The sequence below is a fragment of the Carassius auratus genome, chromosome 11 (genome assembly GCF_003368295.1).
Source record: "Carassius auratus strain Wakin chromosome 11, ASM336829v1, whole genome shotgun sequence".
NCBI lineage: Eukaryota > Metazoa > Chordata > Actinopteri > Cypriniformes > Cyprinidae > Carassius > Carassius auratus.
In genome coordinates, this window is record NC_039253.1 from 17,267,721 (window position 1) to 17,295,580 (window position 27,860).

At 37.6% G+C, this 27,860-nt stretch overlaps 2 protein-coding genes across 5 annotated transcripts in view; both read left to right on the forward strand.

The window, feature by feature from the left end:
• The window catches only part of rassf5 (Ras association domain family member 5), a 36,076-nt gene extending 25,076 nt beyond the window's left edge, over positions 1–11,000 (forward strand). For 2 of the 4 annotated variants that reach the window (XM_026275824.1, XM_026275825.1), the window contains exons 3-6: positions 8,587–8,697; positions 8,799–9,081; positions 9,174–9,289; positions 10,150–11,000. In XM_026275824.1, the coding sequence (XP_026131609.1) occupies positions 8,587–8,697; positions 8,799–9,081; positions 9,174–9,289; positions 10,150–10,302 (663 nt within the window). In that variant the 3' untranslated portion in view covers positions 10,303–11,000. Of the gene's footprint in view, positions 1–1,372; positions 2,134–4,851; positions 5,344–8,586; positions 8,698–8,798; positions 9,082–9,173; positions 9,290–10,149 lie in introns of those variants that run through there. The other 2 variants (XM_026275826.1, XM_026275828.1) reach the window with 2 other exon arrangements.
• Positions 11,001–15,012: 4,012 nt separating this feature from the next.
• dyrk3 (dual specificity tyrosine phosphorylation regulated kinase 3) lies at positions 15,013–23,118 on the forward strand. Its single transcript, XM_026275829.1, has 3 exons — positions 15,013–15,908; positions 16,990–17,105; positions 19,043–23,118. Exons 1-3 carry the CDS (start codon positions 15,869–15,871, stop codon positions 20,630–20,632), a joined length of 1,746 nt encoding a protein of 581 aa, XP_026131614.1. The 5' UTR covers positions 15,013–15,868; the 3' UTR covers positions 20,633–23,118.
• Positions 23,119–27,860: the final 4,742 nt, after the last annotated feature.

Sequence of the window (27,860 nt, forward strand, 5' to 3'; positions counted from 1 at the left end):
TTATTTATAGAACGTGCAACAGTAATGATGATCAGTCACCTGTGGCTTTTAAAGGCTTTCAGAAATACTGCATTTGCATTTATTCATGTAAAAGATGCTTTTATCCAAAGCGACTTAAAAATAAGGAACATCACAACTGATTTATCATTAGTCATCAGTATTTGCACTACACAATAGGAGATTTTATATGGTAGCCTAATACACAAGCTAAAGCAGAAATGAAGTGCAGGAAAGAAAAGAAACAGACATGATTCTGATTGACCAGTGCAACAATCTACAGTTAAATGTATTATTCATTTTTATTTTTTTCACATAATCATTCCTTCCTTCCCTAACTATATGGTTGATTCATCATTCTGGTTTAATTAGCAGACAGTATAGTTTTATAGTATATTTTTTTTTCTCTCACATTATAAAATTAACTACAGTATAATTTAAACTATATACATGCAGTTTTTTTTTTTTTTTTTTTTTTTTTTTAATTGGCATCTCATATGACTCCACGGTCTCTTTAATTATTGCATTATAAAATTTGTTTAACTCAAGTCAGTATTTAATATTTATTTACTACAATGTCTATTTATTTATTTATTTATTCCAAATTCCAGCATGGTAATAATTTTTATTTGGAATAATTGATTTTGATTGGTCATTATGTCCTTAAATAAATAAACAAATAAATAAATAAATATTTTTATTTATATTATTATTATTATTATTATTATTATTATTATTTTTTTTTATTTTTTTTTAATGAGTGGTATAATTAATTGGCAGCCAATCTATGTTCATGACTTTTGTCAGACAGTCTCTTTTTTCCTTACATCGTAAAATAATTAATTTATGGACCATCATTTATCAGTTATCACAAAATAAAGCTCCTCAAGATGATACAAGACCACCCCAATCATTTTTATTTTGTGATTATGACCGGCTCGTTATTCGCTGTCCCTTACTTTTTGCAGATTGAACGAAATATTAATGCTTTTTGCAGTCCTGCCTGTATTAATGTCACAGTGCCATTTAACAATACTCTAGATTCATGCTGCCTGCCATCAGGGGCATTTTGCATATCAGGAACTATGTAAATTAGTCTCCAAAAGAGCACTTGCAGAGAGCTCTCTCTTTCTTCCTCTCTCTCTCTCTCCTTCTCTTGCTCTTCCGGTTTATTATGTTTTTCCATTTATTTATTTCTCTCTCTCTTTCTCTACAGTGGGAAGTCTCTTGAGTTGAGCAAAGAGCAGTTGCATGCAGGAAGAGCGATAGTGGAGGAGGGAGGGGGAAGAAGGAGGGTGTTTGCGTAAGCTTGTAGGCAGATAACAGACCCAACCACAGATGGTGGAGCGAGTGAGCAAGAAGGGGAGAGAGAGAGAGAGAGAGAGAGCGTGCGCGCTGGTAAGAGAAGAAGGGAGGGAGGTGCAGTACGTCAGTTCTCTGCTCACTCAGTCACTGAGAGGCAGGTTGATTTTCTAGCGTCTTTCAAGCAGCCATCGCAGCCTCACTGTGGACTGGAGACTTCTGCATCCATCGCAGCCAGCTGAAGGGATATTCAACACAATGTCTGTGCAACATTCTCACACCTTCAGCGCTTTTTGCAGCAAGACTGTGTGACTGTGTGCCAGTTGGTGGATGCCAATACAAGCAATTTGTATTGCTTGACATGCTTTCCTCCAGACTGGACAAATTCTTTCATCTCAAGCAGTCGTGTGTTTAAAGCTTCACGCTGTTGGCTGAATAGATCAGGAGAAGCTGCTTTTGTACAGCTGCCTGTTTGTGACCTGTAGAAACAGGAACTGAACATCAGATACCTGCCGCAACACTCGCCGAGCGTCATCCTGCAAGTTTCGACGCTTGTTTCCGGCGGCACGTGGAGTTCTGGCCCTTTACCTGAGCCTGTGGTCCCCCTCTCCCAGCCCATCCTCCCCTTCCCAACCCTGGAGCCTGGAATGGTGTGTTTGGTCCCCCGAAGACCCGCGTAGGGAGTCCCTCAAACTGGATCCATCCCCACAAATGACCGGTAGCAATAGCATGAGCAGTGGGTACTGCAGCCAGGATGAGGAGAGCGATGACTTCACCTTCTTCACCGCCAAGACCACCTTTTTTCGGCAGGCACAAACTAAGCAAGTAGCTAAGGTAGTGTATGAACTCAGATTGTGAATATTGAGCATGTATATGCTCAGCTGATGCAAAAAATTAGAAGATGTGTACGGAAGTCTGTATACGGAAGTGATTTTTTTTATGTTGAACTGCTGCATTCAAAATAGGTTTATGACCTGATATGTTTTGAGTGAAAATGTACCCTTTCTATATGCATTTCGTTCAAACCTGTTAGATGAAACAGGCTGTAGGTTTTTCAACTTTCACACAAAAGCTGTAACTGGGGCGATACCCTTTCGAAAGGTACTAAATTGAGTACCTTCAATGTACCAATGTCTAGCCATTAGGGGTAAAGAAGGTAAAAAGGTGTACCTTTTGAAAGAATACTGGCCCAGTGACAGCTTTGGTGCCTTTTTTCGGAGTGTATGTCTATGTAAACACTGTTTAGATCGACTACAAACACTTTTGATTTAAATGAAGAGTCTCTCAAGGAGTAATGGTTGGATAAGAAAGAAGCTTATCCATTGTTTTGTTTGCTGTCAGTTAATATGATTTTTATAGCAGCCATTTTGACACACTAACTGAAATATTACCCATTCCTACTTTGAAGTCACAGTTTAGACAGTATGTTTACCATTTTTTTTAAATGAGCAAGTAAAATGAAGTTCCACAAATTCTGGTAGAGCATTGCACTATCAACATCAAGGTTTATCACGTATAAAAAATGTATTCCTTGAATGCCTTGTAAGTCGCTTTGAGTTAAAGCCTCTGTTAGGGTGACTGTTGAAAGCCGGTTAGTAGGTGGAGATTGCAATGTTGAGTTAGGTCGCTTAAACTTACAATGATAAGAGCTTAAAGATGTTCTTATGAAAGATTAAGAAGCGTACAAGTCTTTGTTCCACACTAATTTAGAACGTGTTTCACAATAGAGCTGAAGTATTGAATGTGCTTATGTTATCTGTGTTTCTTTTACTGTAAGTTTCATGTATCAACATTAATACCATCCACTGAAAGCATTAATGCATGCATTAGCTGCATAGCTTGACCTTCATTATAGACTCGTTTAAACATGGCAGTGTGTACGTAGAGTGCACTCTCACACCTTCAGAGCTCTCTAATGCTGTGAGGGGAAGGAAATGGCTGCTGTTTGTGCCAGAAAGGCCCGTCCTTCCTTGAATCAAAGAACCTGTTATTTTACAAAACCCCGAAGCTTTTGCACTGGTCTCTCTCTATCTTAGACTTCAATTGAGGTAAAGTTGTTTAGTGACCAAGAAGTCAATAATAATGCAGATTGGGTCTTATAAAGTAGCTAGCAAAAGAACACCACAGAAGAGAGAATAATATCTCATGTCCTTAAAGACTTCGGACTTCACTCCTGTACCCGAGCTGACCAGCCTGACATCCCTTTCTGAAGTATCAGGTTTGGAAAGAGCTTCTCAGGATGTGAATTATTTATTCTGTTCGCATCTCTGTCTGGACACAATGTGAGCTGCCAGTTTGAGGGCATCCAGTGGGCACAGTTTAAATTAAAACGCAGTTTTAATAGGCAGCACACAGAAGGTGAAGTTAGATTTTCCTAATTCTTCTTAGCATCTCTGGAAGTCCTCTTAGAAGAACCCCAGGGTTGGATAAATGGGAGATTAGCTTATGTTCTCACTTTAGCGTGTACAGTACATTCTTCTTGTAAATTATGGGATTAAAATTGCTTTATAGATCAATAATACACTTCCTATTTACCTCGCCGGGTTAAACGCAGTAGACCGAAAGCTTTTAAACCAAGAGCACTGAGTAATAGTGCCTTGATAAATGCTGCTGCGGCTTAGTTGTTGGATAATTATTCCAGAAACTTATTAAAGACAACACATTCAAGGAAAACATCCATTACACAATTCATCTTTTGACCCAAATGACAGCTATTAGCAGGAACAAACAAAATAGCTTCCTCTTCAAGGGCAGCCAGTGGTATTTTAACATTTGAATAGGCAAAGTCATGCAAACATGAGGTCGATTGCTCAAGATTTTGCTCTCCATGAGTACTGAAAGTTTAAAGCCATCTCATAAACCTTTGTATAATTTAAATAGAGGTTCAAATTTGGTAGAGGTTGCAGCTGTAGTGTCGTTCCAGCAAATGGTTGCCTAGATGGTAAGCCGAATGAGTTGAGTTTCTCGTTTCTAAACATTATAATAGCTGTTTAACCGAATGGCTGTTTAAATTCAATCATATGTATCAGTCTGTTATAGGTAATGGTGCATAAACACAAAACAGACCCAAGCAAAATGCGCAGATAATTAAGATCTTCATTATCCAAGGCATTTGAATGGATTGATAGCGTAGGGCTTGTGTTTACTGGTTTCGTGGACTCTACGCTGTTTATTCAGGCATGCAGATGATGGGCTTTGCATTTGTGCAGGGTTGCAGAGAGGGAGGGGAGAATCTCCTACTGCACGCTTGACCCAGTAATGAGAGAGAGGGAGAGAATGAGTACACATATGCAACGTGTGGGAGGGAGCTGATCGCAAGACATCATCCTACACTGCGGCAGAAACAGCAGAGAGAGAGAGAGAGATACACACACACGCAAGAAAGATCAATTAAAAGCATTTGAGCCTTTGAAAGCATGCTGAGAAATGCAGTCTCACACCTATTGTCACCAAAGACTAGGGATGTGCATTTTGATTACTTATGTAGTCACACAAAAAAATGTGTGTGTATATGAATGTGTGTGTATCTGTATATATGTTAGTATTAGTATTATTTTTTATATATTGCATTTAATACAGAATATATGAAAATACACATGAAACATGAATGAGCTGTTAAAAATCATGCATGACATGTTCAGGAGAAGCCTTTCTCTTTTCTATAAATAGACTCCCGTTTGCTTACCTGTGTCTGACTAGCCATGGCTGATTTTACTGCAGCTGAAGCCAGTGCATTAAACCACATTATCAATGTATTCGTTGTCACTTCCCTAGAACTGATGTTGACTAACACTTGCAGCTCTCACTTCCTGTATTTTTTGTTAGTGCAGTTCTCACGCTGATAAACAGAACGTGTAGCGTCTAACCAAATTAGATTATTGGTTTGAGGCCATTCAGCAGGTGCAGACGTAGATGACTTGCATGTTGCCTGAAACTGACACTAAGGGAATTGTGTTCCTTAATCAGTCTGAGTAGCCGTGTGTTGCGCTTACGGACACCTGCCTGACATGCAGTGATGACTCTGAGATGACTCTCTGCTAGCAGGTACAGCCGTGCCCTTTTCTTTTGTGTCACGTCGGCTCTGTAAGTTGATATTTGCTCAGGTCATGCCCCTAGGCACCTTTTGTTATGTACATGGTTAACACCCTCCACTTAGGACTTCTATGACTTCTTTTCCTCTGTTTGTTTAACTCTCAGTTTGATTTAAAGAATGACCTGGAGCATTTAACAATGAAAGTAATTTTTCAGTAGAGGAAAATATATTGTTCAGTTCATACAGGTTAGGTTGGTTTTATCTGTTTGATTGCTCAAAGCAGGGTTAATTGTTCTGCCAGACATTTGTGGTTCTCCACAAAGAGCACACACACACACACACACAAAATAAGTATATATAATTTTGCATTTTATTCATTAAACAAAATAATATTTTGCAAGACATTTTTGATTCATCACAAGGAGCATTCTAGAAAAATATGTTGCCAGTGTTTTTTTTTTGTGCATTCACAGGATATCCGGGTCACGTTTGATGTAGCTTCTGTTCAGTCGCTGCTAAAATCTGACAGGTTCGATTCATAGCTTTCTCACATAAGGTGTTTTTTCTGTCTCAGACCTGAAACTAAATCATGTGTCTGCGGATGCAATTTCTATTGATGCATGAAACCTGCAGTGGAGTGTTTTTTCAAGCTTACTGATCAGAGTTTGCCTTTAGTGATGAGGTTTGTTTTGCAGGTGTAGCTCCGATCAGTAGCTCAGTAGTGTCAGCTCTCTGAATGACAGCAGATACTGTGAGCTTCAGTGAATAGACAGAAGAGATCCCACACATTACCCCCTCTCTTACACACTTACACAATTATGATGCCCTTTATTCCAGTTACAACTCCCACGCTTCCAATCACATGCACTCTTACACACTTTCTCCAGCTAAAAAATGTCATGGACAATAAGGATTCTTCCTTCACTGTGTTTCAAAAGAAGATCAGAGCTCCTTCATATATTAACACTGAAAATGTGATGGTGATGGCATATGATGACCCCGCTTGGATGTTGTGTAGATGCATTTGCAGTCAAACACACGCAATATTTCTGAAAGAGCCTAAAGTCAACATTTAAACTGGTCTCCATTGTTTTGCCCCATTGTTCCAAAAGGCCACTTTCTCTGCTTTGGATGTGAGGAAGGGAGGGAGAAAGATATATTTAGCAGCTCACAGTCCTCTGGTCACAAATACAGGAATTCCTGAGAGATTTTGGTTGTGTGCATCAAGGGATTCAAGCTATTGGGAGAAAAATTTAAAAAGAGGATGCCACAAAAATGTATATTGTCTCCTTACTTTTCAGTGTTAATAAATAATATGAGATCTATGGATTGATTTTTGATTAGTTTTTAAAAGTGGATGCGTAAATCTGGATTATTGACCAATGGTAGATGGAGGGACTGTAAGTGTTTGGGAAAACCTCTCTGAAGACTGTCATTATGTTGCAGTACTGTTTGGTGCCACTAGAGGCACACAAATGACACACTTAAATTTAAAAGCACCATGCAGGCTACATTTTCTTCATGCACAGTATAAATTTTTTTTTTTACACATTTTTCCTTCTGTGGTTGAATTATGGCACGTGCTTTTGGATAATCTCACACAATTGATCATTGTCTCTGGTCCACACCACACAATACAAAACAGAGATATTTGAAGAAGTGAATGTGACTGTTGCATGAGCGATTGCACAGACCATGAGATAACCTTCTCTTCACAGAACACTATAGGACGTCACAGTGGCTCTTTCTCTTTGCCTAAAGAAAGTTGGTTTCCAAATTTGTAATCTCTCCTCATCTCTGCAAACTCTGCAAAAAAAAAAAAAGTGTGTTACAACGGATGTTTCAACTACGTCTCTGATTAAGTAGTAAAATGGGGCCAGAGTTGGTAAACTTGCTTCATTTCCATGACTCCTTTCCAAAAAAACTTTTGATTTGTGTACACATTGGTCACTGAAATTCTTGATTTATTTTATTTTTTAAATATATTTCAGTGAAAATAGGTGTTAATAACTATTACTGTTTAATATGTTATTATTTATATACTCTAACATTTGAGCATATACATTAAGATAATTATATATCATTATTCTTTGGCTAATTTGGGGAGAAGAAAAGGATGGAAAAACATGCCAACCTTAATTTTAAGTGGATTTTACTTGTTGCAGTAGTCATTTTAATTTTAATTAGCAACACTGGATGAAATCGCTTCTTTTGGTGAGGGTTTTTTTTTGTGTGTGTGTGTGTCACCACATACCGCAAGACGCAACAGAACAAATGCGGAACTACTGCACATTTCCTGTCTGCAGATTCCATCTTTCATATCAAGCGGTCTCATTTGAAAAGATTTCTGAACTTTCCCTCCATTGAGCTTGTTCATGCAGGCAGTTGTAGTGTGTGGGCCAGGCAGAAGTTAATTTGTTTGCGAAGCGCCCAGATAAATTCTTCTTCCTCTCCGCTCAGGCTTAATGTTTGTGAGTTCATGTGTGTACGAGTCGGTCTCTTTCTGCTCAATGAGACATAGAGCTGCCGTGCTGCTGCCCCTGGGATCTCCATGAATAAATGATCTCGCTTTTTCATTCGTATTCTTTCGTCCCAGAAAAGAAGAGAGAAACTCACTTTGCGTGTATTACGGGGGATGCAGTTAGAAGCTAAAAATACCTCTGACAGAATCTTTGTTGCTAAGGCTTGCTCAGCAACTGAACTGGATGTCACAACCACCTAGAAATCCCCTCCAAGAGAACCGTTTCTTTCTGTCACTGGAAATGATGGAATATTTAGTGTCACATGCCCCATTTTCATACCTTCCCATTATATATACCCATTAATATTTCTACCCATAAGAGTGAATGTGTGACCCTACCAAGGATTTTGTCATATCAGTGCTCATTTTTAGATATTCGGAGGACGATACGTTTTTTTTTTAATTGTTTGTTTTTAATTGATCAAACATACATTTAAGAGCAGTTATATTTTGAAATATTACCGCAGTTTTAAATAACTGTGATTTTATTTTTTTATGTGTGACCTGGGACCACAAAATCATTCATATGGGTACATTTTTGAAGTATACTTTATCAGTTCATCTGTGAACTTTTGTCATGGTAAATGCTTATAATGTCAGCATCAGCTTTTCCGCAGTGATGATGTTGATGGCCTTTTCCTCCACAGCTCATTAATACCGCACAACCCTCTACTGTTTGATATAAAGATACCTCATCTAATCTTGAGCTCACAGTTTTTTATCTTGGTTTTAGAGTGTCACAAAAGAGGAAGAGGAGGAAAAGCCAACATCCCTCACAGAAGAAGAGATTAAAGCTAAAATAGATGACTACAACTCCAAAGTGACGGAGAATGGAATGAAATTAGTGAGTACTGATCTGTCAACAAAGCATTTGCACTCAGTGTTGTAATTTGAGCATTTTACAGTGAGAAATGACCTGACTGAAGTTGCTTTGTTATCTTCCAGAGCTCAGATGGCACATACACTGGTTTCATAAAGGTTCACTTGAAGTTGCGCAGGCCCGTGACTGTGTTTTCTGTGGATGGGAAGTCGCCAGGACCCTGTTCCTCTTCTGATAGTTCAGATGAACGCACATCCTTTTACTTGCCCAGGGATGCTGTTAAACAGCTACACATTAGCAGTAGCACCACGGTCAGCGAGGTCATTCAGGGCCTGCTGAAGAAGTTCATGGTACAGGATAACCCTCGCAAGTTTGCCCTCTACCGCCTGACCCGTCGAGACAGCCAGGGTAAGCGTTCAGCTGAAGATCAAATATACTTGAGTATTGTATTGTACTTCTGCCATGTGTAATACTAAGGAATTGTTTGCTTGACTTTTCAGATCTTTTCCAGAAGTTGACGTTATCAGATTGCCCGCTCTACTTGAGGCTGTTAGCAGGTCCGGATCTAGACAACTTGTCTTTTGTACTCAAAGAAAATGAGACTGGCGAGGTGGAGGTGAGCTTTTCTGTTCGATCGAAAATTTATTTATTTTTGTAATATTTACCCAGCAACATAAATATGATCTAGTATTTTCATAATTGAATGACACACACACAGTTAAAAATTATTGTAAAAAATATGCACGCACACACATACATGGTTTAAATAAATAAAAATGTTATTTTTTACGTTGTGGGGAACAATTGATAGTAAAACCTGAAGTTTTTGACATTGTGGCCGTTTCCCACAAGGGGATTTTTTTTTTTAAATAATAGAAGATGTTTATCTGAAAGTGTAAAAATGCAAACAGGTTTTCTGTTTAGGGTTAGGGGATAGAAAATATTGTTTGATCAGTATAAAAGTTTCTATGAAAAGTCCCAACAATTCACAGAAACAAACTTGTGTGTGTGTGTGTGTGTGTGTGTGTGTGTGTGTGTATTTGTTTATAATTTTTTCATCTCCTCCATCATTACGAATATAATTTAAAAAAAACTGTACAATTACAGTTTGAATCAATTTAGATTTAATCACACAATTTACAATGCATTCAAGGTACACATTTACATTTGTCAGTTTTTACTTTTCCTGGTAATCGAAACCTTGACCTTGGAAATTTTTTTTTTTTTTTTTTTGCTTTATCATAATAAAAATAAACGCACTTTTAGCTATGAATTGTTGTTAATAATTTTTCATGATAATGTTATGTCATCCTTTGTTTCCACTGAAACTCTACAAAACAAAATTAATGTTCTGATAAACAAATCGACGTAAGCCATAATTAACCTAACACATGCACTAAAACATAGGTTTAATAGACAGTTCTATTTCAGACAAATAGTCTGTCTTTGCTTATAAAGTGCTCCATCTTTTTTCAGTGGCATGCATTTTCAGTCCCCGAGCTGCAGAACTTCCTGATCATCCTGGAGAAGGAGGAGAAGGAGCGCATGCGGCAGGTGGAGCAGCGTTACGCTGCCTACAGGGAGAAGTTGCTACGGGCTCTGGGCCACGTCAAGAGCAAACCGGGCTAATGTAGGACAACACATCTCCTTCACCCCACTGAGCCATCCCTGGGCCAGCCTGGAGGACCAGTAGCCCAACAGACGAACTCTAAACCTCCACTCAGGACTTTGTACAAGCTCTCAGCATGCTTCTGTGAGCTTTAACCCCAAAGACGGGCAAAGGGATCGAGACATGACTAAGACGAAGAGGAGGTTAGAACTAAAGATTAGTACTTCAAGAGTAATCCTTCTCTCCAGAAATGGCACACTGTTGAAAGCCCAGGAATAGGTTTCTGGCTGTCATGCTTTTTGATATGAATGGGTTTTGTTTCATTTTTTCTCATTGTTTTTACATTGACCCTGTCCGTTTGTGTTTTTTACATGCTGCTGCTATTGCTGCTACTGCAAGTGTTACTTAAAGCATGACTTTCCCTTTGGTCTCTCTGCTTGTGTCTACCGCATGTCCTCTATCAGGGAATATCTATAAGAAAGAACGGAGTAAAAAGAGCATTTCCTGTCCAAAAAGGAAGTGGGGAGACTTAAGTTATAGAAAATAAGATGCCTGCGAAATATCAGAGGGCAAATAGAAACCTTGTCCACATATCAAAAATTACACAGTTCATGAACAATTGTAACATGCTACTGTAAAAACAAAAATGAATTAAAGGGTTTATACTGGAGATTGTCTTAATATAACTATAAACATAATAAACGTACTGTATTACTGATGATGTTTCACCCTACAGCTCAATACTTCATCCCACTGAGTCAGAATATCTCTTTCTTTCTTTTGAAATGATCGAAATGGCTGCACATCACTGTCATGAAGCACATTAGCCACTATATCTATAAAAAAAAGTGTTTGAATGGATTTGGGCTGCTTCAGCATCTTCAGACGCAAACATTTTGAGCTCCTCTGGTCCCACGTCGACTGCTACTCTCTAGAAAAAGACTGTCCGGCTGTCCCATGACGGCTTTTAGAAATGCTCAGCACTGACCGATATCCTCAGTAGTGCGCCACCAGTACTTAATGTGCAGGGAGCATCATTGGACGTGAGGATTGTGGGCTGTGGTTATCTGGTAAGCTTTTCTGAATCTCTTCAGCTTTTAGCACATACAGTAATACACAAGGTCATGTTAGATTAGAGGGCATCTCCTAGATTAGCACTCTGAAAAGCTCTACGGATCCAAACCACAAGCATCTCAATCTGTATTACACCAAAGGAAAAGAGAACAAGAACTCTGTATTGTAATTACAAAATAAAGTTTTTTTTTTTTTTTTAAAGATCTTTCGTCTGTGGTCTGCCAGTATGTACAGTAGTCAATATTATTCTGTACAGGGAACATGAGATGGGTAAAAAATTTGTCAACTTGTCAATTTTTATTTATTTTTTTTGCTTTGATTTTATTGCGCGTCTAATGAATTTGGGTGCGTGTAAATTAAATGTGTCTGTGATACTGAGGTAATAAATTTTTTTGTGAAAAGCATTCAAAAGCACGGAAATGGTTTTCCATATTGGTCAGGAATAACTGTGAACCCACAATTTGATTTTCCAGGCACTGATATTTCATTTCTCTTCTCCATTAAAAGCACATATAAGATTCCATCTCTCAAATAACCAAACAGGACATCTTTATCAAGCAGATTTATCATTGCAAAGGTTATAATTTGGAGTGGTATGTTTGCAGAGGCACTTTAAAAGTCATACATTTCCATTTGGATCACTCTGCCCATGTGTTTGGCCTGTATATTTTGATCTTGTATGGGTACAGATCCTGCTGGACTGGAAGTATCACTTCTACTCTAAGCAAGTGGCAGGGCCTTGTATGTCTGCTCAGGATGCCATGTTCCTGCTGGCAGTGCCTTGAGTCTCAGTGTAGCTTATCTTGACTGTGTACTGTAAATATGCTCTAGATGTCCTTCCCTATAACTCCATGTTGAAAGAGTTCACACACATTCAGTGGCAGTAGCCAGGTGCTTTCAATGTCTGATCCATTTAGTCCATGTGGGACTTTTTGGGACTAGTGTTTAAAATGTTAAAGTGTGGGTGTGTGTGTGTGGGTTTGTTTGTTTAATTTATTTTTTGGTTTAGTTTTCCAGTGTGTATGAACTTGAATATGTGGACAGATCAGTACTATTGGGCAAACTTTTATTTATGTTTGTTTGTTTGTTTTTTTTTTTTGGGGGGGGGGGGGTTATCAAATGTTTAAAATGTCTAGTAAGCTGTAAATATACTGAAGAATGAAATAAAAGGTCATCCTAACATGGTGATGAGTCTATTTTATTTACACTGAAATAAATGGAGCAACTGGGGTTATGAACAAATCTGTAGTTTAAATTATAAATAAAAAATACATGTAATTTTTGGAATAATATTTTTGTAAATTACTTTGTGTAATATTATAATTTGAATCCTAAAGTGTGACAAAATATAAACAAAGCTAAAAAGGGTGAAAATGTAATATCATGCTCCTAATCTGATTTTTACTTTTAATAAAATTTGTTGATAAGATTTATTTCATAATGATGTATGCATTTCAGTTTAAATTATTGTTTTAATATTTTAAAATTAAATTTTTCTATTTATAATAATTGAAACTACAAAATGATGAGTAACTCAAGTTAGTTGCCTCATTTATATGTCTATATGTGTGTGTGTGTGTGTGTGTTTTATTAAAAATAATGTAATGGAAAATATTAAATTCTTTATCAAAAACTTTTACTTGCTATTTTGTATTATGTGACCGATTTATTTATTTATATTAATATAATACAGTTTTAATACTAGTTTCAATACCAGTGTAGCATCAAGGTTGCACAAGTCATAAACAACCAGAAGAGGGAACCATAATCATGTAGTTTAAATGCAGACACATCTTGCTCCTGGTGCAAAAGATGTCCTTCCAAAGATTATTTGTTTAAGTATAGATATAGAACTTGTAATCTGTTATACTGTGCATATTAAACTATGTATTTATATGGTACTCTGGTACTGTGTAGCAGTACAACTACAGCAAGGCGCAAGCACTATATTTACACAACTACTCCGTTGTATCTAGAACAAATATGAAAAGCCAAGGATCATGCATTATGCATGTTTGTGTACACATGGCAGTTTATAAGAAAAACATGTTACTTCCAAACTTAGTTTGAACCGACTCCGCACTTTAAATAAACACTCAGTAAAATCCAGCTGCAGGTTTAACAGCATGCCCATACTTGGAAAAGTCTTGTAATATTTTAAGGACATCCAGAAACATTTTAAGTCCCCACAAAAAGAAAGCAGTTGTGAGTGTCCATCATAATGTTAAAGAGCCTTTATTTGAGTGCTCACATCCTTTCAGTCTGCCACTGAGAGGTCAGCCTGAGAACAATCTCAATATGTCATCTAAAGACACAAATATAGACAGGTTTCAGCTTCCCCTAAGACTGACTGCTAAGAATAGCATACTATGGCTGCGTTCCTGTTGTAAGCACACCCAATATATCTTGACATGTCTCACCATATCACCCCTGTCACCCTGCATGTGCTCTTCTGCCTGTGTGGATCTATATCTGGGCTGTAAAGAGTTTGACAACAACACCAGATTTGCCAAGGCAATTTAGGATATGCAGCACAGCTTGGATCACACTAGGATTGTTGTATTTTGATATTTTCCATATTTATCTTGCAATAAATCTTGCAAATTTGTTTTGGATATTGCTGTTTAGTTCTGCCATCTGTAACTTCATACTTCAAATTTCAAATTGTCAACAAAAAAATCTTACACTTACACTGATTAAAAGTTTGCTATTCAGTGATGCCATCATCATTTTTGCATACAGAGTCACAGTTGGTCTTCTTTTTTTTTACATAAATTTGCATAGTTTTTTTTTTTTTAAATCTATATAGGCCATATAGGCCATATCTATATAGGCCATTTTAACCTGCAAAGTGGACACAATGGACAAAGATACTGCATAATAACTATTATCACCCTTTGCTTCTGTGAGTTTGCATCTTTTGTAGTTATTTAAAAATTTAATTACAGTTTTATTGTGTTACCGGATTGCAAATAGAAACGTAAAAATACAATGCAAAAAAGTACAAGTGTATAAAACCATCTGAAAATTGTGTCAGTCCACTTAAATTATCTATCAACATTGTATTTAATAATAATATAATACACTCCAATAATCATTTTGTTTTACATATACCAGTCACTACAGTATTGCTTGAAATTGTGAAGAAGAAGAAAAAATTAAATAAATAAAATACAGAATTTTATTTTCAGTCAGACCATTTAATTTTATGTATACAACATAAAATATTAATAAAATCAGTTTTTTTCTGTTTTTCCATGGCCCTTTAAACGTTTATATGCCATTAAAATAAAAGTTTTTTTTTTCAAGAAAAAAATACACAGTCTCTTATATGACTAGCTGTAAAATAATAATAATAATAATTACAAATATATTTAATTTCCTCTTGCAATTTTCTGCCAGTCTAAAATATATGCTCGTTAATAAAATAAAAATGAAAAATGATGTAATCGTCATTGCTGAAATTACGCAATTTATATTTATATTCACGTTCTAGTTTTGTTTTGTTTATGTCTTGATTTAAACTCCCTTTCCAGTAAACAGCCCCATTTTGGCTCAACAGGCACTTCCTTCTTAGCCCAACTGCCCTGAAACTAAAGGAAGTTTGAGCCAGAATGGCGATGTTTTGGCCGCGCCCCGGGCAGGCCCCCTGTTTGATGACGTCGCGCTGGGCGAAGCTGAAGACGCTCTTAGCAACAAGCTAAGAAACCACTGATCTATACGCGCACCATTACGAGACGGAACGCGCATTCAAAACACTCAGACGATTCGCGAGAAGACTTGTTTGACATGTCGAAAGTGTTTGGAAGGGATTGTGAGTTCATTTGACCTCCTTGTTTTTATAGTAAAACCAAGGTAGGCTTATACTATCTGGAAAAGAGGAAACGCTAGCCTGAGCCTTAGCTGCCCGCTGGACTGTGTGCTCGCGCTGGTATGACTCTTCTGTTCAAACCAACATCACAATATTTAAGAGAGGGGAAGAGTTGAGGTGGTCGACATCCGTTTAATGTTTGGGCTCAACCTTATTGTGCTTCAGGGAGACAGTTTGTCATGACGCTTTTGTTTCCTCTGCAACTTTGAGTCTTCTTCATCATCATCATCATCATCATCATCGTAACTATCGAGGACGACCGCTTCTCACCACCATTATTTGGTCTCGTCTGATGCATTTGTGAATTTATTCACGTCTAGCTCCATTACCAATGGGTTCGGACCTTCTTGCTGGAAATACAGATACCTCTGTTACACTACTTCTCTAGACTTGCACTACATGTGGTCAAATTGATAAGCCTCGTGAAAAAGGGCTTAAAGGGGATCATGCATGAACCCTGCAACACTGTGAAATCGTCTATCTACCCTATGAGCATCTGACAAGCTTCACCTAGGATATGAGACTCTGTTGATAGTTTAATAACTAAGAAGGACACTGCATTGTTGTTTTGGATGGATCTTGCTTTAGTGAAAACATTTTTCGGAGGAAAAATAAATATTTGATGTTGACTGCATGCAGCCATGATATTGAGCAGAAAACCAGATGGCCCCATAACTGGAGGTAATTATATCCATATGAAATGTAATATCCAGCTCTGTGTGTTTGCCGTGGCTGGTCTGAGTTCCCTTGGCATGTGAAGACCATTTGAAGACAGCCGATTAACTGTTATAAATGCACTGCCCATGTTAATAATTATTTGTTAATGTACTAAAAAAGCAAATGTAAACACACTTCACAATCTTTTATTTATTATTTTTTTTTATTCCATCTTATAAAGCAGTTGCATGTATGTCAGCTTTGGAGATTATACAAATATATTATTCATATTGACAGTTTATTCAATTGCCATCTCATTAAGTGATAGTAATGCGGTCTGAATGCTTAATAGGTGTATAATATTTGAGGGTTTGTGTAGTTGCGCATATATCAAAATACCAATATTGTTTAGTTTTTATAATGTTTTGAACCCTTCATTGCTCATTTCATTAACCATGTAGTAATACAACCTACTGGATTTATTATTTTAAAGGGATTCTCCTCCAAAAAAAGTTCTTTCATTATTTACTCACCCTCATGTTCTTCCAACCTTTGATTTATCTCATATGTGTAACACAAAAGAAAATGTTTGTAAAATAAGCCTATTTTATTTTATTTTTCTATTATTATCTGTACAATACAAGCTAATGGGGTTCAAAACCTCATTATTCTTTCATTGTACAAATAAACATTATTCAAAATATCTCCATTTGTGTTCCACAGAAGAATTAAAGTCATGCAGGTCACACTCATTTTTGGACAGAATTTGCCTTAGGTCATTAAGACATTTTAACAACATAAGTCAGAGTTGTGGAAGCTGCTGAAATTGAACTGAGTCATGAAGCTTGGTTTAATATAGCCACCTACTGTGTAATGTGCTCAGGGAACTGTCTGTTGTCTGGCGCACCTGCATCTTGGTTACATACCTCCCTAAGGGGATTTGTGTTTCTCAGATGGGAACATTGTATTTTTTCTTTTATTTTTCTCCTTATGTTTGTGTAATAGAAATCCTCATTTATGTAATGGTGGTGTATTAGATGATGATGGTGTGGCGAGTGTATTAATATTTTGCTTGTGGATTCTCATTTTCACTGTTTCTTTATAGCTCGCCACGGGGACAGTCTGTATGACTCCTACATGCGCACCGATCACATTGTGAACCAGGACGCTGATGTGAATGGGCAGAGTCCCTCTGGACTGCCCCCTCTCCCCAAACACACTGTGAGTCTGACTTCCTTTTCCCACAAATTCTCTCACCGGATTCTTTCAGCGAGCACTAGATGAAAATATTAGCATGAACAGTTCTAAAAAAACCTGATTCAGTTATAAAGAACAGCTTAAATCTTTCTTGTATATTAGTTTTTCAATCTCTGATCTTTGAGTTTAATATGTTCAAACATTTTTTCACCCCCTAAGCACATGCTCTGCTGCCACTTGTGCATTTTGGAATGTCACATATTTAAACAAGCCTTCTTTTTTCATTCTGATAGTGGTACAAGTTACATCTGCAGCACATCAAGTCTGTTTATTGTTCCTCACAGCATGTGTGTCACATCTTTCAATAAATAAATAAACCATGATTTAATCAAATTTCTGTTTTTATGGTGAGCAAATACACTAAAACAATATCAGGTGTTATGAGCTGAACAGATTAAGCCTTTCAGTGAGGTCCATGTAGCTTACAGTAATGACACGCCAACGTGGGACCGGAGATGATAAAGGATATGATAATCCGATTCTACACTGTACTATTATGCAATAAATAATTCTGAGTATAAGTTGGACCTGGGGACATTATTTTTCAGTTATGAGAATATAATCACTTCTTTGCATGCTAATATACTGGTCTTCTGTGATCATAAGGACAAGAGAAATTTAATTGTTTTTTTTTACACTCAGCAATCAGTCTTTCATAAATGTTAAGTAAACAATCTAGGGGGACGACTTTGATTTTCTGGCATTCGGGTTGCGAGTAATCATCCCAGTAGTTCCAATCATTCAATAAGCCAATGACGCTACAGATTTTATTTAGGTTATGCACTCCTTGTATAGTCAACCAAGCTCTTTTTGTTGTGATTGAACAGCTGATGCATTTGGCTGTGTAGAATCCTTCAGCTCCCAACACACTGGTTTCTATTTTTATCCCACTTCTTGGAGCTGCTTTCCATGCCCCCCTCCCCCTCTAAATCAATTGGCACAGTTTACTAGGCACCTTATAATTGTATCAGCATGACCTAATTTTTCGTCCTTTGTTTCTTCTCTTTTTTTTATCTTGTGATATATGCGGAGCCAAATAGGCAATGTCTTAGCCTCAACTATAAATCTTTAAACATGGAATCTTAAATGGGAATGGGACTTGGAGCAGTTATGGTAAATTAAACATCCTGAATGTGAAAGATGGTTCCTCTGTTCCCGTTCACTTAGGAAAGCCCACTGTGACTGGCCTAAGCAACCGCTATTTATGACATGTTTATTTTGCAAGGCAAAAGTTCAGTGCATATTTAATGGTATAGTTGGGTCTAGTGGCAATTCTTTAACCATGGTGAGAATTCTTTCAGAGCGCTGTGCTAAAAGTGTGTATAGAAACTGTTATGGTGAGGTCAAACAGTTTCTAAAAGAAAATTTCCTCATCTCTTTTTTTCCAGTCTACTGAAATGCAGTTAGTTCTAGATTTAAATTGCATTTCTGTTTTGTTTTGAAACATTCAGCATGTTAGCAAGTCTTAACAATTAGACTCTTGCCTTTAAATTTTTTTCTGTATCTCATGTATGAAAGTAACGTCCTGTTCCACCAGTTTTCAGTTCACGTTCCAGTCAGACTGCAAAGATTGTGTCTGGCATTCTCTGTCGCCACAATTATCACTCATGCATCAAACCCCTCCACTAGTCTTCTGTTATTCCCATCGTTACTCTGCAGCTGATCAATTCTGCACGTTTGCACTATTGATTGTTTAACAATGGTCTGATAAAAACTCAGAGTTGCAGTACATTTATTTTTCAGTTCTGCACAGAAGCTAGAAGCAATAAAAGGAAGCCTTCCTTTGATTTTGAACATCCATTCAGCTGAAAATAATGTTGACTTTGGGCAACCTCATTTTTTCGTTGTATTACTTGATGTAGCTGTTTGACAAACTGTTAAATATCTCTTTCCTTTTGAAGGGCGTGAACAAGCCTACAATGAAGGATCACCAAGCAATCCGCGGAGGACAGGTGAAGGTGAAATATGTTTACGAGGACACCTACAACCGCAAACTTAATGGTGTGAGCCAACACAATGCCACAAGCCAGGTACCAGCTAAGCCCCAACCTGCTGTCTCCAAAGAGAGAAGCGTGGACAGCAACAGCTCTGTCAAGTCCACGGAGAGCTCAACAAAAGTCACAAAGCTCGGCAGCCCAATGACCCCTGAACAAGCTCTCAAGCAATACCGGCAGCAACTGACTACCTTGGAGCAGCAGGAGATCCACAACTATCCTGAGATCCATTTCCTGGGACCAAATGCCAAGAAAAGGCAGGCAGTAGCCGGGGGCACCAACAACAGTGGATATGATGATGACCAGGGCGGATACATCCACGTACCACATGACCACCTTGCCTATCGCTACGAGTTTCTCAAGGTGATCGGCAAAGGTAGTTTCGGACAAGTGGCGAAGGTTTATGACCACAAGTTACAGCAGCACCTTGCTTTGAAGATGGTGCGAAACGAGAAGCGCTTCCATCGGCAAGCTGCTGAGGAGATCCGAATTCTGGAGCACCTGAAAAAGCAAGACAAGACAGGCAGCATGAATGTAGTCCACATGTTGGAAAATTTCACCTTCCGCAATCACATATGTATGACTTTTGAACTGCTTAGCATGAACCTGTACGAGCTCATCAAACGCAACAAGTTCCAGGGTTTCAGTCTCCCGCTGGTACGCAAGTTTGCACACTCTATTCTCCAATGCCTGGAAGCTCTCCATCGCCATAAAATCATCCACTGTGACCTGAAGCCAGAGAATATCTTACTGAAGCAGCAAGGCAGGAGTGGGATCAAGGTCATTGACTTTGGCTCCAGCTGTTTCGATCACCAGCGTGTCTACACGTACATCCAATCCCGCTTCTACCGTGCGCCCGAAGTCATCTTGGGATTGCGATATGGTATGCCTATAGACATGTGGAGCTTTGGTTGCATTCTGGCAGAGCTGCTTACCGGATACCCTCTGTTTCCTGGTGAAGATGAAGGTGACCAGCTGGCCTGCATGATGGAGCTACTAGGTATGCCACCTCAAAAACTGCTGGAACAAGCCAAGCGTGCCAAGAACTTTATCAGCTCCAAAGGCCACCCACGCTACTGTACGGTCACCACACTTAGCAATGGCACCGTAGTCCTCAATGGGAGCCGTTCTCGAAGAGGAAAAATGCGAGGTCCCCCAGGAAGCAAGGAGTGGGGGGCAGCCCTCAAAGGGTGTGATGATCCCACATTCATTGACTTTCTGAAGAAGTGTCTGGATTGGGACTCTAGTACTCGGATGACACCAGTTCAGGCCTTAAGACACCCCTGGCTCTACAAGAGATTGGCCAAGCCTGCACCTGGTGGAGAGAAGTCCACAGCACCCAAACGGATCACCGAGCACAGCACCTCTTTCCCTACTATCATCTCCAAGGTACCCCCTGTCATGGGCTCAACCAACAACAAACTGCGGACCTCCATGATGGGTGACTCCACTGGAACTATACCTTTTCGCACAGTGCTGCCAAAGCTTGTTTCATAGAGATTCCTTAGCTTTTCAGGGATAAAGACGTGTAGCAGTTTTAGAAGTGGACCCCCCCCCCCTGTTTTGGTTGGTTTTTCTAAATGAGTGTCAAAACTTTCAGAGTTTCAATTTTTAATGAAGTTTAACAAGCAAAAACAATTTTATACAGCGATAATGTGTTTTTATCAAATGGCCTTCAGCATGTAAAATGCAAAGTTGACATCAGGGCTGTTTTATTTACACCTTGGTCTTGAATTTGACTGCTGTTGATTGGAGTGGGTGAAATTTTGATGTTGACTGCTCATCCTGTCCTTTCTGAAGTTTACACTACTTCTGCTCAGACAAACCTACATCTTTTATATCTTTAAGGGCTGTTTTGCTAATATTGTTTTCAAGGGCTTAGAGTGGATTCAGTTTTAGGTCAAACATCTGACTCTAATCTTCATTTAAAACCATTTTAAAATGTCTAGTTGGTGGTTTAAAGCCTATGTTATCATCTTAAAAATGATCTTGATCTAATTTAGATGAGCGCATTTCTTATTTTAACAGTGTCCTTTTCCAGTCACCTGTATCCCATTGTGAAGACAAAGTCTGTTTATTATTTGAGAAGCTATTGCTTTGGATAAGTTACCCTAGAACAAGATGAAGAAAGTTATATTTGCTTGTAAGTGGTAGAGTAATGCAGGTCACAGTGCTTTGTGATTGCCAGGCCCATTCCTGGCATGTATTGGTAGAGATGGGCACTATTTCACAAGTGTTGTATAGGAACGTGTTTTTATCAGTGCTGTTTTGAAAGATATTAGTCGGGTTTCGCTTGAAAGCAACAGGCAGTGTCACGTGTTAGTCTGTACATGGTAGTATGCATTTCCTCTAAGCTGCTGGTGGGGGAAGGGAATTGTTAGCTATATTTTCAATAACAGTGTGCTGTTTGCAAGGAGAGATGAAGGATATAGCTACTTCATAAGCATATTCAAAATACTAGCTAAAAATGGTTGAAGATACATCCTTTGAGATTATATTTGACCTATGAACCTCTCCCTTGTCCAGTCATTTTTAATGTTTAGTTTTTAGTAACTATTCTTGCCATATATAAAACAACATGACTAAAGATAGTCCCCCTCCCCCAGAGCTTAGCATCAGTACATAAAGTGGTTAATTACCAGTGACTCTGGTTGATAGTGTAGTCTGATATCTCTTCATAGTGGCATACCACATTGTTCCCTTTCACTCTAGGTTTACAAGAGAATCTTGTTCTTTATACAGCCGAGCACACAGCACATTCACCCACCCACAATGGCACTGGTCAATGTCTGCATTTTGAGAATTTGTCCATGTGAACCCACTATCAGGACAAACAATATATGCATTTGGTTGTTGGTAAGGTTTTTGTATGATCTAACGTAAGCATGTTTTTTTTTTTTTTTTTACACTGCCTCACTCTTTCTATCTGTGAATTGAACACATAATGTTTAGAAGCTGATTTTTTTCTAGGTAAGACACTAATATTTTAAAGGAGTGTGAAAATGAATGGCGCTTAACCCACTGGCCCTGACAGGTGTGTGCAAAGCATCTGTGTGCTACCTGGACCAAGTGGATACCAGGCAAATAGTTGTGAAAGTCCTCTTAATTGGAAAAAAAACATTCTCTTCACGCCTCTTTCTCAGGTTTTAACCTTTCTTTGGGGTTTAATAGACGTTTATAAATGATTCCACACACCTAGTGGGTGTAAAGATGGTGATGTTTTGGCTCTCAATAAAGCTGGGTTTCAAAAAAGCTTTATAGCTTTAGAGATGATGGTGCTCAAATTAGACTATAGACTCCAAACATCTATGGTGTCTTTTTCCATTCGTAATACTTTTTGGGTTCATACATGGTCTCCTGCAAAGTTTGTTGTTCTGCGTATTCTTGGAATACATCAGGGAAAAGTGTCCAGGCAAAAGTGTTTGTAGTGTTGTTTTTCTACCTCTTTCTTGCTTGTGAAATCCATCTTGTAGAGAGATCTCTACCACACAAATAACAGCATCTCGCTCCACATCTTTCTACTGAATTTTTCACCGAAGCACCCGTTCAGTTAGTTGTCCCTTTGATGTTTGTCTCGATGCGTGGGCCCCTCGGTTTGGAGGCAATCTAGTCTTGTGCCTTTAACTGAACACACTTGACTAAATCAACGCTAAGCACGGGATGACTAATGTTTCTCTTCCAGCTTTAATAGTCAGGTTTTTGTATTGCTTTTGTTTCACCCTTTTATAGAGTTTTTACTGTTGCTCATGTTTTAAAGAGAAGTGAAAGAGATGATGTAATTTTCCTTCTAACTTTGTCTCTTGGCTGTTGGCTATGTGGTTCAGAGCATGATAATTACAGAACGCATGAAAATAGGTGATAAAGTGAAACAGGAGTAAATGACAAGATTTAAATAATGACAAAGTGTGTTTAAGCAACCAAATGAGCTTGTATTAGTTTCTTTTCTAAAAAAAAATAAAATATTACCAGCCTTTTGTTTGAAATTTGTCTTTTTCTTTTGTGTGAGTGTGTGTGTGTGTGTGTATTTGTAACATTCAAAGGTTAGTATCTCAAAAATGAGATACTTTCCTTATTTAAGGTGGCATAAATTGAAAAACTCACCTTATCTACTTTGTAAATCTATGTTAAAGATTAATCTTTCATCCATGTTATTTTGAGTTTTATTTTTGTTAAATCAAAATGGTTCAATATGCAAGATTTTCTAATCATTAGATTAGAATCTTTTTTTGTGCAATAGCAACATGTCAAAAACCATTCATGACATACATTTATTTTTTTGGGGGGTAATTTGTTATTCTTGGATGTACGTGAAGAAGTACATGGTCTAGTGCTACTTCAGTTTCAGTGCAACTTTAAACTATTTTAACTATTTAAAAAACTTTTTTTTAACTGGCAAACTTTACTCAACAAATCGGCAGGCTCCTCAACACACCCATGACATACAATACTATGTAGGAATGTGCACTAAAACACCATTACAATTCGAATGAACATTAATTGCATACTTATGTTATTATTCATGACACAAGTATGCAAAATATCTAGAAGTCATAATTGGTCTTTGTATGCAAGTTTTAACTTTCTTGTCCAAAGTATTTGAGAGTTGCTTTGTACAAGTCCATAGTTGTAACACTCTTGGAGTCAGACTCATGTAAACAAGCCTGGCCTCGTTTTAAATACTGATGTGATAAACAACAGATCACCTTATAAACTGTGTTAACAAATGGGAGCATCACCTGCATTTCTAACTGCATATCTGAATAGTATATACATGCACGAGATGAAATCAAATCAGGCAGCTCATGCATGGTAATCTAGTTCACGTGGATTTGGTTATGCTGTTTTCAGCTGCTTTAAGACACCTAATGTTTTGTCTTGTCCTTGTATTCACTTTTCCAGTCTTTTTAAAACTGAAATTCTAGATTTAAATGGCAGTATTGGCTTGGTTGAATGTTCAAATTTTATAGATTATCCCTGACTCAAAAGTAGGTCATAAGACAAAGTGATGTGAAGAAACAACAGGATACTTGAAAACAGTAACAGGAGGTCTGGATATATTCAGAATTAGACATTGTTTCTCGATGAGGCAATATATGAATATGTGTTTGCTAGACTGTGATCTCCAGCCTTACTGAAACTTGCTGAAACTACCCTGGGTCGGTTGGTATTTACATATGGTGAGCTCATAAAAATACCACACTATTTACATGGTAAAAATGGATGTGTCCTTTATAGGAACAACAGGGACATTTTTGTTTATTCATTTTATATACCAGTATCCCACTTAGTCATCATATAATTTGTCATTTAGGTGATTTTGAGGATCTTGGCGCATTTTTAATAACAAAAATATCCAAATCAATGCAATCACCGTGCACTACCAAGAGATATCAGATCATACGCATAATATTTCTCCAAACATGTAATATTATGAATTCAAGAGAACTTAATTGTATTTACCCTTCTTTTTCCTTCCACCCACTTCTGATTATCCTGAATGAGCTTTGAAACATGTTGTTTGCCTAACTTCATGAAAGCAGACCTATTTTATGTTGATCCTCTAATGAAATGAAACTAGAGAGCTTTGAGTTTCATCGTATGCTATGTGTAGGTGTATCAGCTTAAACTAGCCTGCATTCAGCTGTTCTAATGTTGTTTTATTTTTTTCTTCATTACCAAAGGCTAATTCAGAGTATGCATTGTGCACCAGTGTCTCATTTGAAATACATCAATCATTCTGATTGAAAAGCAGTCTGGGAAATGTATTTACACTGAAATAATTCAATAAGATGTTACTCAGATGATGCGTACGTTATGTAAGCTAAAGTTGCTGTTAGCCTTAGCACATGTAGCATGTGCTAAAGCTAACAACAGCACATCTTGTCTGATTTCTCTCACCTTAAACATTTCAAAGTAGAACTAAAATGCTCATGTTATGTTTAACGTGGTACTACCCTTTGAAATTTTACATATGTCAATTAACTGAGACACGTGACGTGCATTTGGGATTAATCAGAGCACTTGTGTGACTATAAAATCCTGTCTGGGGCAAGTCATGACCATCTCTTAACCAGTCTTCAACATGTCTAAACAGGCTCAGAACAACAGTGCGTCAAGGTAGCCGCTCGTTTCTCATCAATCTCATTGAGATTTAGGGACAACAAGGTTGATTTAGCCTCAGAGAACTGTCCTGCTAAAAGAGAGCAGATTAAGTCAATCCCATTAAGGATCCAACACACTTGAACGTATGACCCATATGGACTGGCTCAGCCCGAATGGTCCAAGTAGTTGCATCCTTCCTTCCTCCCTTCACCCTTTGTGTCAGGGACAGTCTTCCAGCCTGAGGGTTTTACAAAGTCTTAGTCCTGTAGCCATATGGAGCCTTCAGGGGGGATTGTAAACCAGCCATTTTAAAGAGAGTGTGACAGTTCATTAACATTACTGAGGAGTATGATGAGGGAAAACAAGCTAAGGGGCTATACACACAGCATGTGTTTTTGTATTTAAATCTAGTATAATGAAAAAATAATGCAAGAGATCTTGACATATGTTTTTTTTATTATTGAGCTATGTGTTCTTAGAAGGCTGTCTTATCCACCTTTTTCCTAACAAACCTAATGCGTTTTAAATAATGGTAGACACTTCAGGTTCAGGGAAGTTCCATTCAAAGAGACTGCAACAAATGATTTCAAATCATTAGATTGTGCTACAAAAAAAATCCTCATGCCTTATTTTGACTCAAAGGGCTGTACATTTTCAGAAGTCAGGGGAATAACGTTAAGTTTGGTGTATTAATGTAACAACAATATCTATAATAGGTCTTTTCATGTAGAAACATTTGTTTACTCTGGAATGATTTCATGAAACCGTCCTGCACAAAATGAAAGAATTGGAGCAACACAGCTGTTAAAATACAGGGACTTCAGCTCAATTCAATGAACGATAACCTCAATAAAAACATCCTTTTTGTTCATTCATATTGTCGTCACGCGCTTCATGCTTTTGCATGCACTGCTTTCAGATAATGTTATTAGCTTTGGGACGGTGTGTTTCAGAATCACACGATCCTGTGCTTGGTTTACTCAATACAAGCACAAGACTGCACCTATTCAGTTCTTATAAAGGCATTTAATGAGGAAGATATTTTTATTTTTTCCCCTGACATTTATCTCATTCTAATGTGAGCTATAGTTTTATAGAGCCAATTTCGAAGCCCACCATTGCGACAGTTAGTTCAGGATTTATACGCTTGTTAACTTGAGGTGATCTAATGAAAAGGGCATTTGCATCAGTGATAAAATACAAGCACACATTACTGTGTGCCCACCTGGATCTGAGTAATAGTCATATTGACGTCTTTCATGTTGAATGAAATGTGTCAGGGCAAAGTGAGTCACTGATGTATCAAAGTTTTCACACTAAACTACTTTCCCATAAAAATGCTCCTGTAAAACACAACCCTGTCCTTATTGTGACAGTTGGTGTGAGAATCGACCACACAGGTCTAATTTGGCTGGTAAAACTGTGGCCTTTATGGAAAGATGTTAAGGCTGAACAACAGGCCTGGGAAGTCTTAACTTAAAAAAAAAAACTCTAGTGAAAAAGTCTCAGGATTGATGAGCTTGCTAAATATGAATCATTCATCTGTGGTATGTGCTACCGGACAAAAACTGCATGTGTCTGCATATGCCCTCATTGCACTTCTTTGTTTCCATTCTGATAATGTTTTGAGTTTCTGTATTGGGTGGGAGGAATACTTTATTAAAGCTCAGCAATCTTGCACCTCCCTGCCCCCCTCACAAAGGCACTCATGCAATTGCGGTCTAACACATGTCCACACAAGCCACGCACAGGTCCCCACAACTGTGGTGGCAAACAGTTTAAAAAGGTGGGGCTGCATTTTAGGAACATTTGTCCCACAACCCGAACATTCCACATTCCAGCACAACAGCCAGAGCCACAGAAACAGGAGCACTGCTTGTGGGTCAGGATGGGCCGATGACTGGCACACAGATGCGGAAAAAGCAGCAATACTTCTATGATGAGGGTGGCCTACTTCTATTACCACAGCAACAGGCCAGATGTATGAATCTCATAAGAACATGGCTATATTTTACCCATACAACATAAAAAAATACTTTCTATAAGTACTAAAATGTAAAAAAAAAAAATATATATATATATTATTATTAATGACTGAATTACAATGAACTCACGACATGTAATACGATTACTTAATTGTGAGGAAAATGTGACATATCTGTAATATTTAGCTTGTCATTTCTGAAACATTTTCACTACAAGAGTTGTATAAACTCTTAAAAATAAAGGTGCTTTACAATGCCATAGCAGAACCTCTAACATCTGAAGAACCTTTCTGTTTCACAAAAGGCTCTTTGTGACAAAAAAAGGTTCTTCAGATTATTAAATGGTAAGAAAGAGATGGTTCTCTCTGAATAAATATATATATATATATATATATATATATATATATATATATATATATATATATATATATATATATATATATATATATATATATATATATCTTCTAAATTTAACTTTTTTTCTAAGAAATGCTCATCTGAAATAATATATATATATATATATATATATATATATATATATATATATATATATATATATATATATATATATATATATATATAGCTACAGTATATATATATATATATTCAGGTTTATTTCTATTAACACAATACATTTG

Coding starts and splice junctions, on each gene's coding strand:
- dyrk3 (XM_026275829.1), top strand. CDS start 15,869: ATGATATTGAGCAGAAAACCAGATGGCCCCATAACTGGAG. Junction 15,909..16,989: donor AGATGGCCCCATAACTGGAG/GTAATTATATCC, acceptor GTTTCTTTATAG/CTCGCCACGGGGACAGTCTG. Junction 17,106..19,042: donor CCCCTCTCCCCAAACACACT/GTGAGTCTGACT, acceptor TTCCTTTTGAAG/GGCGTGAACAAGCCTACAAT.